General features: G+C 51.8%; 2 protein-coding genes across 2 annotated transcripts in view; both read left to right on the top strand.

The window, feature by feature from the left end:
• LOC147614774 (uncharacterized) overlaps nt 1-2,083 on the top strand; it is a 135,549-nt gene extending 133,466 nt beyond the window's left edge. The window contains 1 exon segment of the mRNA XM_086780120.1: nt 1,952-2,083. Coding sequence (XP_086636246.1) covers nt 1,952-1,971 — 20 coding nt within the window. The 3' untranslated portion in view covers nt 1,972-2,083.
• The window catches only part of LOC147614773 (uncharacterized), a 55,652-nt gene continuing 39,317 nt past the window's right edge, over nt 1,980-18,314 (top strand). The window contains exons 1-2 of the mRNA XM_086780121.1: nt 1,980-2,250; nt 2,359-2,470. Coding sequence (XP_086636247.1) covers nt 2,213-2,250; nt 2,359-2,470 — 150 coding nt within the window. The 5' untranslated portion in view covers nt 1,980-2,212. The remainder of the gene's footprint in view (nt 2,251-2,358; nt 2,471-18,314) is intronic.

Below are 18,314 nucleotides of genomic sequence, written 5' to 3'. Positions count from 1 at the left end.
TTATGTAGCATGTTTTTCCTTAAATTTAGGGTGCCGTATGGAATTTCTGGGGGGTGTGAACTGTACTTTTTCCATACTTCCATACCCGTATGCATTTGCCGTATGGTTGCCGTATGGAAAAACTATGAATGGAGGCTGGAAGAAGGATAAAAATAAAGAAAACATTGATTAATGTGTGTAGAAGAGAAACATGGCAAAAAATTTACAGATCTTTAGAATGCTATTCTAACGAAAAACGGAGCAATTAAATGACCTGAAAGCTAGCTGATGGTAGAAAAGCCCTGCGAAGCACTAATGAATTCTAGCCTGGTGCTTCCCAGTGAAGGCTGCAGCTCAGTCGGATTCAGAGATTTATGTTTACAAAGTTAATGAAGAATCATCTTTTAAGTAACGTGTCAACTAAACATATCCATGACCCATATCTACCTTGCTAGCTTGGAGCTGGATGTCATTGAGTGAAACACTTAATGGAATCCAGTGAACTTATGGATTTTGAGGAAGTGCACACACAAACCTTTTCATTACAAAGAACAAGGATATAGAGGACGTATATCACCTTTATTATCGTGCACTAGTGCTCTTCTTATTATTAAACAAACATGACTGACATGTGCGTTATCGATAGTGAGAGGTAACTGTAACATAATAAAGTTATGTCACTGCTCTTTTGATGTGTCACATGGGACATCACATGTGCAATGCCAAGGCAATGCAGTGCACAAATAAACATTTTTCCTGAGATTTCTAGCAAGTATAAAATAGCAGTAGGACTAAGTACAGAAAAAGGTATTCACTGAAGCCACTGCTGGAAAATCCAGTCAAGAATATGATGGCCCCAAATAATATAAGAATGAGTCTCAGTCCAGAAAGGGTTTTCTCTTCACATTCACAAGAAAATCTTGCATTTGTACGCTACAGTCCTGGACGGTCCGTGAATCTTGCCCTATCCATATAGCAGCAAGGGTGCATAATATCTGTCCAGATGAGTGAGGTCTGGCTCAATGGATTGCGACCTTCAAATTCGCCATGCTGTCAGGTTCCCAATAATTTCCTTATCTGTATCAACTGCTGCATGCAGTGGCCTGAAGAGTGTTTGATCTCTAGCTAAGTGACCATGCTGTCAGAAGATGAGGCATTGACCTGAAGGCCAACCAACTCTAGTCGCTGAGAAAACATCTGACTTTTGAATCATGGCAGTGTCACCAATATCCTTTGGATCAGGTACAGGCACCCAAATGCTGGGAACACCATCGCTCTGTGCAGTAACTGCCATGGTGACACCTCGAAAACCTCTCCAAAAGCTGATCAAATCAGGTGGAAGTGGAAATCGAACATGGGAGCCATGAGAATGAAATAGTGATTGGAAAAGGAATATCCTTCCTTAGCCTTCTCTAGTTGGCTGGTTTGCAAAAGTTTGTTGGGGGTTTTGAGGCTAACTCAATGGTACCCTTTTCATTCGATTCGGATTACCCTGCCTGACCTCCTCCTTGCCACATGAGCAGTGCCATGTCAGGGACATTTCCCATAAGTCTTGCTGCTACTTGGACACGAGATAAAATTTTCAAAATTCTTTAGTATGTATCTTGGATGTGTGTAAAATCTCCAACCAGGTTTTTGACTGTCATAAATGCAAATCTTATCCTTGCTTGGTACATAAATGTATGGGTGCATGCAGTCCACATTTGTTGCTTCATTTTTAGTGTAGAATGGCTGGTAAAGACGCCATATCTGAATCTTTGAACTCTGGCAATCTTTTGCATGATGGGGTTCATCCATGTTGGTGAAAGTGTGAATCTTATATTCCAAAAGGTTAGGTAGAGCATAAAAACAACAAATGGAAGGATCAAGCTCTTGGGTGTGGCCATACATACTTTGTACCAGATGTATTCGTATGTTTTGAACACTGAGAATGCAGTATTATGGAAATCACATTGTTTTGTGTGTCATGCAGGTTCAAGAGCGAGACAATGAGATCAACATCTTGGTCTCCTTTATTCGAAAATGTGACCTTCCAAGCTTGCAAGCTGGTGAATCAGAAGGAAAAGCTGTCAAAGAGCTTATATCTGAGGATGGGAATTCTAGGCCTTCAACACCTGCCAATATTTGCAATGAAGGCCCGAGTTACAAAGAACGTGCAAGGTTTCATGATTCCTTGGAGGATGAAAAACATTCCAACTTGGACAAAAAATCACTTGCTCAAAGAACGCCTGTTATGGAGCCCTCTATGAATCAAGCACAAGCTTTTGAAGCGTATGAGTCCGCATCTTTAACATCCCATACATCTTTTTGGGAATCGTATTTTCTCATTGAGGTAGTAGGTTCTCTGCCCCAATAAATAATGGGCTTGACAATGTGTAGATTCCAAAGGAACTATCCTAACAACAATGCGATTCAAGATAACAAAGCTCTTTTGAAAACAAAGTATCAAGAAGCTAAGGGTGTCAGTGACCAGGTCAATAAGGCGCGGGAGGTAATTTTCCTTAGCCTTGGTAGCTTACTGACGAATGAATAAAATTTACACTGAAAACCTAATGTGAAAAAAGTCTACAAATGGGAAATTTTAAATAATTCTTAGTACACAGATGAGGCAACCATATTTTACAAAGGAAAGGACCTCTTAAGCATGCAAAAGGCGTGCATGCATACCCACACACAGAAACAAGGAAATACATATGCATGCCTGCCACGGGTATGAGGGGTGGTCACTTGATGGGGACGTCTAGCTCTGTCGTGGTCCATCTGTCCTGACGAATCTCGTATGGGCTTAGTGTCAGCCAGGACTCTTTGGTGAGGGCCAAAGAAGTCAGTGATAAATTGAGGTATCTCGTATCTCAGGCTGTTGCTTCAATAGTCTGTCTCTGTGATGCCTCAGCTCTAGTAGGTATAGTCCCAAGCATCTCTACTCTCCGTAATGCATCACCCGTGGGCTTGAAACCCACCCTGAAGAGACAGTGGTAGCGTCAACGTATCTCATTGTAAATTGGGCATCTAAGTATGTAATGGTCCTCAGATTGAATCTCCCATAGCATGCATACCCATCTGTCTCATGGGATGCCCTCTGCTGTTGTAGAAGTGTGGTTTTCCCATAGCCATGGGATAAATTGATGAATGAATTGAATGATTTTAGGGGTTTTGTCATTTGAGTTTTGAGTATTGTGGGCTAACAATTTTCCGCATTTGCAAATGGGAAGATGGGTGTAAAGGAGTCCCTCCATTTTGTAATGAAAACTTTCTCTCTTGGAATGGAAAAGATATCTCATGGTGTTGGCTTCATTGCTCTCTGCTCATGGTGTGCTCTCTAGCATTGAATCTTGCTTAGCCATTGTTTACCATTTTATTAATCTTAGTTACTGTTGCTCAAATGTATTTTGGCTTAGCACCTCATTAGTCTTGTTTTAGTCTTCATTAGAGTGAGTTAATTTAGTTTATCTGAGCATGTAGATTAAAATTGGCCATCCTTCTGGTTGGGGGAGATTAAATGTCCCCCTCCCCCCCTCCCTCTTTTCCAAGGCTCTTACAGCCAGCCGATAGAATCCCCATGCCTCCATGATGATGATGATGATGATGATGATGGTGCTACTGCTGATGGTAATCATGTCCTAAATGTTGTCTATTTGCTATACTAATCGGGGATTAGGCTATTCATGCTGAGGATTAGCAATGGCATGGGCGTGCACGTGACATTCCCTCTTGCTAAACTTGATGACGGGGTGGACACTCTGTCATCCTTCTTCCGTGGACTATTGACTTTGACTTTTACTTGCTACTTCAACTAACTTTGACTTTGACTGATATTTTTGTCTGAACACCTTCCACTTCCACTTCCAAGTCTTGTTGAAGAACTTAGCATCTGTTCCACTGCTGTTCCCATGCTTGCTTTCCCTTACCCTTAACACAGGGATCACCTACCGGAACTGATCATGCCTGTTTGCTAGGCCTTTGGAATTGATCTGAGAGCTTAATGATGTACTAGTTATGCGTACATACCCTTAGGGAATGCTTCCTCTGGCTTCACTTGTTGTTGTAGACTACTTCTGCTACCCTACTGCATTCTTTGCTAGAACTGTGCACCGTCTTTGGGCTATGCTTAGTGGGCTGAGTTTGAATGCTTTGATACCAATTTTGCATGCGCGGAAGCCTTGCTCTACTGATCCACAGCCCTAAGCCTGATTAAGAACAGGATGTTGATTTAAATATGATTAAGACAGAGGAGAGAGAAGAAGAGAGAGATTGGTGTCAAGGTTTTTCTTGTATTTAATATGGTACAAAAAGGTGGCTGAATGTATGTACATGGCTGAGGCCCTTGGTCAGCCCCAAAGGGGTTGACCTCTGGCCCTACATGACTCCTATTGATGGCTGAGAATGACGGAATGACTGAATGATTGAATTGCTGGACTGAATTATGGTTTGATCTTATATATATGTATGGAGAGCTGGTCGGCCAGCTACAGAAGAAATCGGCTAGGTTTGGACAAGGTACTTGCATTAAATGATGTGAAAACTGTGCTTTACTTCTTTTGCTTGCCACTCCCTGATGGCCTTTGCCTGCATACTGTGCCACCTTTTGCAAGAGCTTCTGCTGGCTGCCGACAGTGTAAACCGGCCTTCAGAAAGCAAAGGGCGGTGAAACAAACACTCGCACATAAAACACTTCAACACCATTGAGGACCTAGAAAAGGAAAACAAACAGGGGGAGCTAGAGTGCTCCTGCAAAAAGTACACGGACACCGATTGGCCCCAAATCGCAGTGGTGCCCCTTGCGGTATTTCTTTAATTGATTATAAGAGCTTTGACTACAATATAAGGCTGGGAACTCAGCCGTCACAGTAGAACCCCTGAAGCCTGCAAAGCTGGCTTCTTGTCCACACGGCATCCACAAATAAATCCAGCCATTGTTCACATCGAAAGACTCTCTCACATTGAGTCTGCATACAGAAGCTTTCTCCCATGATCAAGGCTGCCACAACCATCCATAGCCTCTCACACTATGAACAGCATCACACCCTGACACATCCAGTGCTTTTGCATCACAACACAGACTCCCAAACTGTCTCTCAAAAGAGTATCACAGCACAGCATACCATACAGTCAACACACCTGTACAAACCCTCTCTACCTTCCAAGGGTACTATGCATCTCTGTCATGGATTCCCTGTCCCCTGTCTTGTCAGTAGCAAGGCTGTACCAAACATGTGTCCATTCTTGTACCTTCTGCCTGCATGTGACCTATCTCCTGGAGAAACCCAAAAACATGTCTCCTCGAGAAACCTACGACCTGTTTCCACATGAAACCCTTAGGCCTGTTTCCCTTTGACACTTCTATCCTGTTTCCCATACATCTAGTTACCTGTTCCCTCATGAAACATCTGGCAACATAGAGATGCCCATAACTGTAGGTCCCACTGTTCCTTTCTAGCAGGAAGAAAACAATCTGCTCCATGAGCACGCAGCCATGTGAGCTTGCATCACTCCCATGCCAAGAAACATAATCACCAAAACAGTCCTGAATCCAAATCAAAGAGAAGCGGTAAGTTCCTTCAGATGAACGCCATCGATGAGATGTCTATGTTCATGAAAAAACCAGCCCCTCCTTTCTGTATCAGCTGTCGTACAGCAGCCGTCTATATCAGCTGTACCCGTCCGTACAAATATGCCCGCAGCCGTACAATCGTACATCTGAACCTGCAGTCGTACAGTTCTACCACGTGGACTGTACCTGACTGCGCCGCCTGTACCTGCAGACAACAGCCTGACCTGCCACGTGGATTGTACTTGCAAACAGCAGCCTGACTTGCCACGTGGACTGTACCTGCAGACAGCAGCCTGACCTGCCACGGGGACTATACCTGCACAGCAGCCGCCTCCAATCCTGCAGCCGCCGGCCTATCCCTGCAGACCGGCGTAGCCACACAGTCTAGCCTACCGGTATGCAAGAGAAGGAGAGGGAGAGATAGAAAAGCCAGCGCAGTCCAGCCAGCATCTCCTCTCTTCTCCCAAAAAGCACATGCGCCTCATCAAGGGATAGGCGCCTCTTTTGTCTGCCAGCCCCCCTTTTTTCCCAAAAAGCACACGTGGTCCCAAAATAGCTTATGGGCCACGTTTTCTTTAATGAAGGGCTTAATAATAATTTTAAAGGTTTTTAAACCTTTGTCCCCCTCCAAAACCCTTTGTCCCCATGGGTTATGAGAGACTTTCATCACTTGGCCCCCTTCACACTTGGGGTTGTCCACACATGGGCTTCCATCTTCACTCCCACCTGATGCCATTCACACTGTCCACCATGTCCCCGTGCACACCTGCATATTATCCAGAGAAAAACACAGGGTCGTGACAGACAGCCTGCAACCGACAAAATCCCTATGCCTCCACGATGATGATGGTGCTGATGTTGATGATGATGATGATGATGATGGTGCTGATGTTGATGATGATGATGATGATGATGGTGCTGCTACTGCTGATGATGTCCTAAATGCTGCTACTGCTGATGATGTCCTAAATGCTGTCTATTTGCTATACTAATCAGGGATTAGGTTGTTCATGCTGAGGATTAGCCATGGCACGGGCGTGCATGTGACAGGTGATCCTTCTCAAGTCCATGGTTAAATGTGAGGCCAATATTGCAACCATGCTCCAAGCCAAGACTATGGCATTCCACACCACTGCAGCTCACCCTTCCAAGGTGTTGGCTAGTACCAAGGTCTAGGCCTCACTTGGGTCTTCTTCCTAGCCCTCCCCTTTTGTTGCCTATGCCACGTTATGGAAAACAACTCCTGTGGTCAAGTTGCTTGTCCCTTGTTTGGCATTATGGCTTTTGCCCAAGCCAATCCTTTTCCACTCTCACAAGCCGTGAGAACTATCAATTTTTCACAAGACGAGCTTCTCATCCTCCAAAGCGACATTGATAATGAAATGAAGACCACTCTCATTGGGAGGGTCTACGGCTCGCACCTTGCCCGCTCTCAAGTTAGAGATTGGCTTTTGGCAACCCTTCCTTTGGAGCTGGTTGTGCACTTTCTTGATGCCCGTTTACTTGGACGAGGATTTTTCCAAGTTGACTTCAACTCCCGGAAGCCACATCTCAAGCACTTGCCGGCAGCCCTTTCCCCTTGGCCCATGGATATTATTCTTGGAGTACCGGCTAGACTTTGATCCTGTGGCAGAAGATCAATCGCTTACTCTGATCTCTCTCAGGTTTCTTGCTCTTCCTCGGATTTTTTGGAAGCTTTTTCCTTCCATAGGAGTTGCATTTGGTTAGGTCTTCGAAGTACCTGCCCTTCTAGGGCTGCCCTCGTTCGCCTACCATAGTGGTTACCGCAACCTCTGATGGAGTACCTTGAGTTTTTGTTCTTGTTCCTGACCCTTCCATCACTTTTGGTTACATCTTATTATAGATACTGGATGGCTCACATTTTTGATAAGAGGATGGAGATTGCTGGCAGAGCAGATCAATGTCGTATTTGCCGCCAGCATGGTCGTATTGCTAGAGAGTGTCCTAGATCCAGGGGCCGCATTAGGAGGCAGCATGGACATGTTCATCAAATGTCTCCCCCTATTGTCACTTCTGCACCTCAGCATACTACGCAGTGATGGGTGATGGTTAGGGATGGTAGGCATCCCCGGACCCCCATCCCTGCACCGGTGCCTATGCACTCAGTGGAACACCCTAATAGCTTTGAATCCCTAGCTACACATGATGATGACTCTACAGAAGATGAGGATGCTTTGCAGTTGGGTTGTCATAATGATGTACAGCAGGAATGTAATTATGATGACGTCACGTTTTGCATTCTAGGCAGATTGTAATGATGATGCTACACTACGCTCCCCTTCTCCCATTCTTGAGAAGGGAAAGGATTTCTCCTTGGAGAATTTCTCCTCACTCACTTATGCAAGACACATTCCCTCCATAAAAGGGGGTTCTTCATCGACCACAAGATCTGGTCGCAGCTTCTAGTCCTTGTCTTCATGAGGATTGTCTCATTGAACATACATGGGATTGGTGGTGTTTATCCGCGTCATCAGAAATCGCTTATCAAGAATCAGCTTCACTCTGCAGTCATGGAAGGTTCTATGGAGATTTTGCTCTTGTAGGAGCATAAACTTGATGCTAGCCAATGTGGTAGATCTGGCAAGTTATTATCCGGTCACACCTTTTGGTTGGGAGCTGTATGGACCACAGGTGTTGTATGTATTTCAGTGTCAACCCCCATCTTGCCTTGCATCATTGGCCATGGTGTCATTCTGCCTGCTAGAGTGCAGTGGATTATCAATATGCGGGATGGAAGACACATTGGTATTCTGAACATATATGCACCTAATCATAGAGATCAGAGGATTTCCTTTTGGAAGGCCCTCACTGATTTGCTTCCTCATGTTGATCATGGATAATTGGGGGTAATTTTAATATGGTTGAGCAACCGCCATGTATAGAAAGAATAAACCTCTCCTAGGAGGCTCTCGCAAGTGGGTGCACCATACCCGCTTGTCTTCCTCCTTTGTTTGCGAGAGATTGTTGGCTTGAGGATGATATTCAAAGGAGGCCATCCTCTCTCCTCTTTTCTTGATCTAATAAGAGGAGGGATGTAGGTTGCATCTATGCACGCTAGATCGCTTCTATGTTGATGATTGGGTTCTTGATAGGGGAGGACATACACTCGTAGCATCTGGCACCTCCAAATTTGATCATTGCCCATTGGTTTTATATATTAGAGATCGAGGATACCATGGTTCTATTTGTGTGGGTATTCTTGAGAATTTTGTCAGAATATGCAGCGGAGATGAAGACAAGATCTGAAAACACAAGAGCAAGTGCACTGCAGAAAAACATAGCAATAGAGAGGGAGAGAGAGAGGCGTGTAACTTTGCTATATACACAAGAAATCCCGAATACCCGAATACAGAGCGCGTGGGGACTAGGGGCTATTTTATATGGCCCCTATGAGCCAGTCGGCCAGCACAAAAGGCGGCCGACAGCCATAAGGCTCACGACCTGCTCCACCATCAGTCGGCCAGCACCTATTAGTCGGCCAGTAGACAGAGAGGGTCGGGGAGTAGTAGAACCAGTCGGCCATGTCAGAGAAAACAGTCCAGCAGTTGGCCAACACACAGAGGTAGCCGACATGCACAGGACAACCTCCCACACCTCGTAAAAATAGGGAAAAAATATGGAGAGTGGGGAAAAATGAGAAAACATATAAACTGTAGAACCAAGTGAAGTGCCTTCGGGAGCGCTTGAGCTAGCGCACGTAGCCCGCTGCCCCCTGCGCCTCCCCCTTCGCAGCCGCCGCCTCCTCCTCCCCCCTCTCCTTCACCCGCCTGTCCCCGCAGCCCCCCCCCTCCTTCGCTTTCTCCCCGCCTGCCCCCCTCAGCCCCCCTCGCCAGTCCTCCCGCCCCCAGCCTCCCTCTTCCGCGTCGCCATCCTCTTCCCCCCCTTCGCCTTCTCTGCGCAGCCCCCCCTCGCCCTCTTTCCTCCGCCTCCCTCAGACCCCCACCTGAGCCGACCAGACCTCCCGCCCCCTGCCTCCCGCTCCTCTTCCCCCCCCTTCGCCTTCTCTGCGCAGCCCCCCCTCGCCCTCTTTCCTCCGCCTCCCTCCCCCCTCCCCCCCCCCTTTTTTTTTTTTCCGCCTCCCTCCTTCCCCCCCCCTCCTCGCGTCGTCGGCCTCTCCGCCCCCCATCCCTGCTTCTCCCTTTCTCCCTGCCTCAGCCCCCCGTCCTCCTTGTTCTTCTTCAGCGACTTCAGCGAAGTGGTGTGGTTTTTTCTTGGGTTCGTCTCGTCGATTCAGCCAGTACCTGGTCTTTTCCCCTAGGAGGACTCCATGGCAGCCTCTCCGTCAACCCCGGCCGATACAGGTCTTCGACTAGACTTCTCAGATGCAGAGCAGCAGCTTCTCGCGTCCTCCGTTTCTTCTTTGGAGGCCTCTTCCTTGGTTTGCAAGGTGGTGGGTAGCCGCCCAATGCGGAGAGAGTTGCGCGACCTCCTACAGGGTAGCCTCATTGGCGAGACTGCCAGAATCGTCAGCGTGGATTTTTTAGGCCGCGGCTACTACCAGGTGGAGTTCGAGTCCCCACCAGCAGCGCAGAGGGTGTTGGCTCGGAGCCCCATTGCCCTACGCTCCTCTCGGGCGTTCTTGGCGCGATGGACACATGGTTTCGACCCATCGTCTGATCCACTGGCAGGCGCGACTGGATTCCCCATCACCGTCTGCTTTCCAGGTCTCCGAAGGGAGTACTTGCCCCTCCTGCCGGCCATAGGCAAGGCTTTCGGGCAAGTGGTGGAGGTGCCACAGACCGCGGCCTCAGTGGTTGCGCGGACAGCAGGACTCCCGGCCATTCGTGTTGTGGTTCAGTCACCGGAGTCCCTCCCGAAGACGATCCTCCTCCCTTGTCTTTCTGGAGGACATCTGATTCAGCGCGTGGAGTATTCGGGCCTCCCCGGCCAGTGTTTCATATGTCGGGAGATGGGCCATCTCGCACGCTCCTGTCCCCGCAAGGGGGCTCCTCCTTCACGCTATGCTGCCGCTGGACCCCCTGCAGGAGACCCGAGAGGTGGCCATCCACCTCCGAGACCGGACATCCCAGGCTCGCCACAGCAGGCGCCACCATCGGACGAGCAGGCTCCGGCGGAGGACGCCGCGCAGACTCAGGAGGCTGGAGGCTGCTGGCAGGAGGTTCGCCGGCGGAAACGCCCGGCCCGCAGGGACCGTCGCAGACGCCAGCAGCAGCAGGCAGCACAGGCTGGCGGACAGGATGGTGGACGGGTGGCTCCGTCTGGCCTACCGGCACCTACCCGCATTTATGCTCCAGTCAGGGATAGGCGGCCTGTAGGTCCCACCCCGATGGACGAGGATTCAGACTCAGTGCCCGTTGTTGAGGCCGATGGTGGAGTCTCCCACGTGGAGACCCCACTCCCGCCTCCCCCCGCGGGAGGCCCCGCCCCCTCCTTGGAGCAGTTCCCTGAGGATCCCCGGCCGCACTCTGCGACCCCCGGCTCCCCTCCCCCCCACCCGGAGAGCTCTCTTCCCTCCCCCCCCTCTCCCCCCCCCGGCCCCCCCCTCCCACCTCCCCCGGCGGACCCCCCTGACACCTATCCTCTGGCAGATGCCTCTCCATCCTCCCCTCGCTCTCCCCCCTCCTCGCCGCGAGCCCCCATCCCTCCTTCGGCCTCTCCAGGATACTTCGCCAGACCTCCCGCTGCCCCGGGGCAGCGCAGCAGGGTAGGTCAGAGTTCAGTCCAGCGGCTGTTTCACCGCCACTCCGGGCCGGTGGAGATGGCGATACTAGCCTCGCCCGTCACAGAGTTCTCCCCAGCCTCCCCTGGGGGGCCCCCGCGAGTGATGGGGTTACCAGTGGACTACAGTTTTTTCAGATGCCTCCAGCTGGATGCTGGCCCTTTCGAGACTCTGGTCGCGCCCTTGCGAGTTTGCGTGGTGTGCCATCCCTCGCGTTCTCCTTCAGTGGTGAGCAGCATGGTGGCCTTCTCCTTTCCTCTCAGCGTTGCCCCAGACACAGCATGGGATTGCAACTCTGTAGAGGAAGTTCTGCGTGACCAGATACTGGAGTTTTCTCACCACTTCAGTGACTTGGGGCTCACGGATTTACTGCAGACCCGACTACACTCAGCCCGCATGAGCCTGTTTGGTATAGGAGATTGGCGGGTGGATCCGGTCCACACATCAGTTGAGGCGGTGCTACTGATTCTCCTCCATGCCGCCCCGAGGGTGCAGCCTACCTTTAGATATTTATATGCAGAGGATTGGTCTCACGCCTATGCTCTGGACAGGGCGAAGGCGGAGTGGGGCTGGACTCAGACACAGGTCACCCTCTTTCTGGAGAGACTCCGCACCCGGACAGACAGTGACTATTCTCCCTCCAAGCCGGCGCCCAAGACTCATAGAGTGGAGGGCAGATCATCCGGGCCGGCTGAGAGGGGTGAGCCAGTGGCGGCTACTTCACTTGCCACAGTTCATCCATGAGGATCCTCTCATGGAACATCCAGGGTCTCGGTGGACACCGCTGCTACATTGGTCGGGGCAGACTTCGCCAGGAGATCCAGAGGGCTCTCGTTGGAGGACCCATAGATATTCTCTTCATCCAGGAGCACCACCTTTCTGCCGGGCGTACCCGCACCTGCGGGAAGATCTTGCCAGGCAGGAGCCACACTTTTTGGTCCCCAGCATATGGCCCCCAGGGGAACCAGGGCGGAGTATGCATCTCAGTCAGCGAGCAGCTTCTATCCGAGGTTGTGGACTCTGGCACTCTGGTTCAGGGTCGAGCGCAGTGGATCATCCTTCGGGTTGGGGAAGACCGCATTGGCTTCCTCAACTTCTACGCCCCTAACGGGGCGTCCGGGAGAGCCGAGTTCTGGAGCACCATCAGGCAGTCCCTCCCCTTGGCAGACCATTGGTGCCTAGGAGGGGACTGCAACATGCTGGAGGACGCAGAGGACAGGATGGGGGGCAGCCAGGAGACCATTCATGGGCCAGAGCTCGCTGCCTGGGAGGAGCTAGTGCTACAGGTGAGAGGCCAGGATCCGTGGACTCTCCCGGAGTTTGGCAGGTTGCAGGGGAGTCTATCTTTCTCGCGCTCGGATAGACGGGCCACAGGAGTTAACCTTTCCCGTATCGACAGATTCTACGTTGATGAGTGGGCCTGTGATAGAGGCGGCACTGTGGGCATACTTGCTGGATCCTCCTTCTCAGACCACTTCCCAGTGCTTCTCCAGATTGAGGACCCTACGAGAGGAGAGCGGGGCCAGAGCGTCCGGATTCCTGATTGTCTCATAGAGGAGCCTGAGATCGCGCTCAGAGTTGAGCAGGTCTGGCAGGAGCTGCAGTTCAGGAGAGGCTCGGCAGCCAGTGATCTTGCCAGTGGCTTGCAGGAGATCAGTCGGATGCTCAGACTGGCTGCCTTGGACCGTCTGGAGGCCTTCAGGGAGCAGGAGAGGAGCCTTCGGAGGAGTTTAGCGTCCCTCCAGAGACTCCAGGAGAGAGAGCCTCTGAGCCCTTGGATTTCAGAGCAGATGGAGACAGCTCGCACTGAGATCAGATCCATCGAGGAGAGGCGGGTGGAGTTCCGATTCCATGCTCGGGCTTCTTTTTGGACTCAGGCTGGAGACAGAGTGACTCGGGATTTCTTTGAGGCGACTGGGCCTCGCTTCAGACGAGAGGGTCTCAGGCGGCTTCGTCAGGCTGATGGCCAGGTTGTGGTGGATCCCCCCAGGGTTCGGGCGATAGCCACAGATTTTTACAGAGATCTCCTCTCTGCTGAGCCAGCAGACGACAGGGTGAGAGAGGCTAGGGAGGCAGTCTGGAGCTTCACGCGACCGGTTGTGCCGGCCCATTTGCAGCACTCCCTTCTCTCCCCCTTCTCGGATACGGAACTAGAGGAGGCTCTTCAGGCATTACCTCGGGGCAAATGCCCAGGTGAGGACGGTTTATCAGTGGCTTTCTTCCAGAGGTACTGGGGCCTCCTTCACAGGGGCTTCAGATTGGCATTCCAGGAGATTATGGAGACGGGAGTCATGCCGGACAGCATGGCAGAGGGGTTGATTCACTTGATCCCCAAAGAGGGAGGAGACAGACTGGAGATTAGACAGTGGAGACCGATCACCTTGCTAGGCACGGCCTACAAAGTCCTAGCTAAGGCGATCAGCAGGCGGCTTCAGCCTCACCTTCCGGACATCATCCACTCCACGCAGACAGGCTTCATCCAGGATAGGAGCATTCTGGATAACATTTTTTCTTTCTGGGAGGCTACGGCTTTGGCTAGATTTCGGCAGGAGGATCTGGCGGTGCTCCTTCTCGACTTCGAGAAGGCCTATGATCGGGTGGACTGGGCCTTCTTGGAAGGTACTATGGAGAGGATGGGCTTCCCCCCTCAGTGGATCCGTGGGGTCTCTGCACTCTACACTTCGGCTCATAGCCAAGTGCTGATACAGGGCGTGTGCGGTGAGCGGTTCCAGCTCTCGCGCTCGGTGCGGCAGGGGTGCCCCTTGGCGCCCTTTCTTTTTCTTTTTGTGGCGGAGGCCATGAGCACCTTCTTGACGGCACAGGATACAGGTTTGAGGGGCCTCCAGCTTCCCATCCGCACCTCGGAGGAGCTCCTAGACTCGGAGTTTGCGGATGACACTGCTGTCTATCTTCAGGGAGGTGAGGAGAACCTCCGCCGCTTCGCCTCAGCCATGGACAGGTTTTGCAGAGCCTCGGGCGCTTTGATCAACTGGCACAAGTCGTGTGGGTTGTGGGTCAGTTCTTTGCCCCCCCCGACTTGGAGGCCAGTTGATGGTTTTCAGTGGCTGCCCCCCGGCACTACAGTGCGTTATTTGGGCTGCTATGTGGGCATTGATATATCTCCGGAGCAGCAGATAGCCCCCCTTCTTCTGAGCATTCGGAAGAAGCTTCTGTATTGGAGTACTGCTCGTTTATCTCTGGCTGGCCGAGTAGTTGTGGCCAACCAGGTTCTGCTCGCTACCATGTGGTACATCACTTCTTGCTGGGCCTTCTCTCGGGCGTGCATTGGCCAGGTGCAGAGGCTCATCAGGAACTTTCTCTGGTCCGGAGGCGACGGGCGACCCGCCAGGGCCAAGGTGGCATGGGCTGTGATCACTCAGCCGAGGGAGAGAGGCGGCTTGGGCATTGTAGATCCTATTTGCCAAAGCCGCGCTTTGCTTGGCAAGCTGGTAGTTCGTGGTCTCCTGCCAGGCGTTGAGCCGTGGAAGGAGTTTCTTGTTTCCAGGATGCTCAGCCGCACTCCTTCTCTTAGCGGCCCCTGGACCCCCAGCATCAGGTGGATCTTTACGGAGCAGCGATCCAGAGGAGTTGGCCTTGGCTTCGAGGAGCGTTTTGCAGCCAGCCTTCTGAGGGCCTGGGCGCATCTGAGGCCGTCACTCTTCCAGACTCCCCCGGGCACCGATGAGGAGCGCCTGAGACAGCCATTGATCTGGAACCCCTTGATTCGACTCCCCAGTGGCCATATGGTTGGCTCGCGGTCTCACGTGTCGTGGGGCCCGTTGAGCTCCGGCCCGGCCCAGTCCCTAGATGACTGGATTTGTTTTCAGCAGCTGCCTCCAGAGGCTCAGGAGAGGAGACTCAGTGGGATGAGGGGCAGAGAGTTGATGAGACAGGATATTGAGGCGGCCATCCCCCGGGAGTGGCGGACCCCAGTACAGGACCCTTCACCTCCACAGTGGATGGGTGTCTTTACTCGGCATGAGATCCTTCTAGCGGTCTGCGGCACAGCGGAGAGAGTCGCCCCACTCACTTTCGAGGTGGGAGAGGGTGGCCAGCTTCAGAGGACACGACTAGATTTGGATGGGCTCCAGGGTTGTATCCTACAGAGGGTTCGGGTGGTCGGCTTTCATCAGAGACAGTGGCATGTAGACCCCTCACCGGCCTCGATAGGGGAGGATTGTTCTTGGAGACTCTGGGCTTGGGACAGCAAGCCTCTTATTCGCCTTCAGTGGGACCCAGGTGAGTGGTTTTGGCGAGACCCCTATTCGGCCCCTACCAGCCCGGCCATCCCCTTTTTTCAGTACACCGCGAGGCTGGGGCGGCGGATTCAGAGACACAGGATAGCGAGCACCCCGGCAGCGGCCGAGCATTGGCGGCGACAGGGGCTCTCCCCTGCCTTTCTTAGGGACTTCTGGCAGCGCCTTTGGGCCAGCTTCCGGCCCCGGAAGGTGACGCTTTTTCTCTGGCTCACAGCGCATAGGGGACTGGCTGTGGGGGCTTGGCTAGCCTTTGGCAGACACCCAGCGTCCTGCCCTCGGTGCGACCATGCACAGGAGTCACAGCGGCACTGCTTATGGGACTGCCCACAGGCACAGCAGGTCTGGCAGCGCGCTCTCAGGATGGTTTTTGCAGGTTCTCCAGGGGAGATGGTGGTGACATGGGGTGCGGTGGCTTGGGCCACGGACAGCGGCCCTGCACTTGGATATGAGGACGTTCCTGGCAGTGTGACCATCCAGGTCTCTGATAGGGCGATGGCTGTGGTTCCGACGCCAGACTTCTCTTCGGCAGCCTCACTGGAGGGGGTCGGGCAGAGATGGGAGATGATCAGCAGCATGACGGCCTGGCACATATGGAGAGCCCGATGCAGGGAGGCCATTGATCATCAGACGACTCCACCGGCGGAGGTCATACAGGCTCTCTGGGTGGACATCATTCACACCTTGAGAGGACACTGGGGGAAACTCCAGGGTGACTCGGATCGCATGAGAGGGCGCCGCAAGGCTTTCCTCCGCACTTGGCAGCCTGGCCCTTTCCTCACCGCGAGGGACGAGGATGTCGCTTGGCACTATCGGCCGCCAGTTTGGCTCTTCTCACCTCCTTCATGTATTACTAGGTAGCCCCCCCCAGAGAGCGGCCAGCCACGGGGGGGAGCTCAGGTGTTCATTGTGTTTTATCCCTCCTTGCGAGGTGAGCTTTGTAGCCATATGGCGTTTTCTCAGTAACTAATAGAAGGATCTTTTTTCCAAAAAAAAAAAAAAAAAAAAAAAAATGAGAAAACATCTAAATCGGGCGGGCACACCCACAACACACGCCCTGGTGTAAATATACAGATAGGAGATGATTGCTAACACCCTCTCTGAGCTCTTGGATGTGAAACCAACCCCAGGGAGCTGGAGTGCCGCCGGAGCAAAGCCTGAGATAGAGACTTCGGAAAGAGGTCCACCGCACTGTCCTTCGTCGAAGGAAACTCTAGCAAGATGTCATCAGCAATGATCATTTCACGAACAAAATGCCTCTAGATGACCGTGGGTTTCACCAGTGGAAACCCAATCCTGCCATGTAACCCCTGCAACCTCATCACCTCGCAAGCAGCACCACAAGCAGCCCGATACTTTGCCTCTGTCGACAACAAGACAATAGATGGCTGCCTCTTACTGCTCCACAAAACTGCTCCTGAGCCAAGGGAAAAACTGTAGCCTGATGTCAAGGTCCTCGTGTCTGGCTCTCCTCCCCAATCTGAGTCACTCCATCCATGGAGTCCGTGGAGTCCGTGGAGTCGGACTCCATCCATCAATCCCCCTCCTGTGTAAAAGAGTCCAAGACCCTTCGCATGCTGCAAAAACCACAAGATACGCAATCCTGCCTCCCAAAGAGTCCTCTGCAAACATGAGCTCAATAGCCTCATTAGGAAGCTCCCGTCCAATCTGGTATGCATCAACCAAATCAATGAACCATTCTGCTTCCAAGTCAAGGAGGCATCATACTCCTCACAAGGATCAACACCTATTACGGTGGGATGCCAAGTCCTGGAAACCTGCTGAAGACCATTCAAGGCCTTCGGAAACCTGTAACCAACCCCCTCTGAATCCAGAACCACAAAGCCTGGAGAATGTGCAACATCCACCGCCACCTGCAAGTAATCAATTGCCACCTGCAAGTAATCAATTGCCACGTGCGTGGCCTTCCAATAGGTCCCCGTGGAAAGAACTTCCTCATCTACGGCAGTTTCTTTGTCCCGAATGCTACGAGACATCAGAGCATAGGTTATCTGTAAAGTTTCCTCTGACTGACGAACACAAGAACTACCCACATCTGTATTGGAAAGTTCCTGCCAACTGCTGCCATCATCTGGCAAGCCATCCACCATCTGGTCCGGGAAAGCTTGCACCTGCAGCGTATCCACACTTAAGTGGCCATTACCAGACTGCCACTCATCACAAAACTGAGGACATTGAGGGGCTGTAACTGAAAAGGGTGTGTGGGTGGAAAAAAAAGAAGAACTTAAACATGCAAGTGGCTGTCCAGCAAATCAGCCCGCCTTCCTCTTGCTTCTCCTCTTCCCATATGGTCCAAAACAGTCCACCAATCGGCAACAAAACAGCCCCCCTCTTGCTCACATAGTTCCCAAGATTTATCAAGAGCCTAGAGCTCTAACACCATGTCAGCATATGGAGCGGAGATGAAGACAAGATCTGAGAAGTTAGAACACAAGAGCAAGTGCACTGCAGAAAAACACAGCAATAGAGAGGGAGAGAGAGAGGCGTGTAACTCTGCTATATACACAAGAAATCCCGAATAATCGAATATGAAGTGTGTGGGGGCTAGGGGCCATTTTATATGGCCCCTATGAGCCAGTCGGCCAGCACAAGCAGCCATAAAGCTCACGACCTGCTCCACCATCAGTCGGCCAGCACCTCTCAGTTGGCCAGCAGACAGAGAGGGTCGGGGACCAGTAGAACTAGTCGGCCATGTCAGAGAAAACAGTCCAGCTGTCGGCCAGCACACAGAGGTAGCCGACATGCACAGGACAGCCTCCCACACCTAGTAAAAATAGTGAAAAAATATGGAAAAATGAGAAAACAC

Source organism: Cibotium barometz, chromosome 41 (assembly GCF_041138505.1).
Source record: "Cibotium barometz isolate CiBa-2024 chromosome 41, ASM4113850v1, whole genome shotgun sequence".
Classification (NCBI taxonomy): Eukaryota; Viridiplantae; Streptophyta; class Polypodiopsida; order Cyatheales; family Cibotiaceae; genus Cibotium; species Cibotium barometz.
The sequence above is the reverse complement of the archived record's forward strand: the minus strand, read 5'-3'. Positions and strand labels throughout refer to the sequence as shown.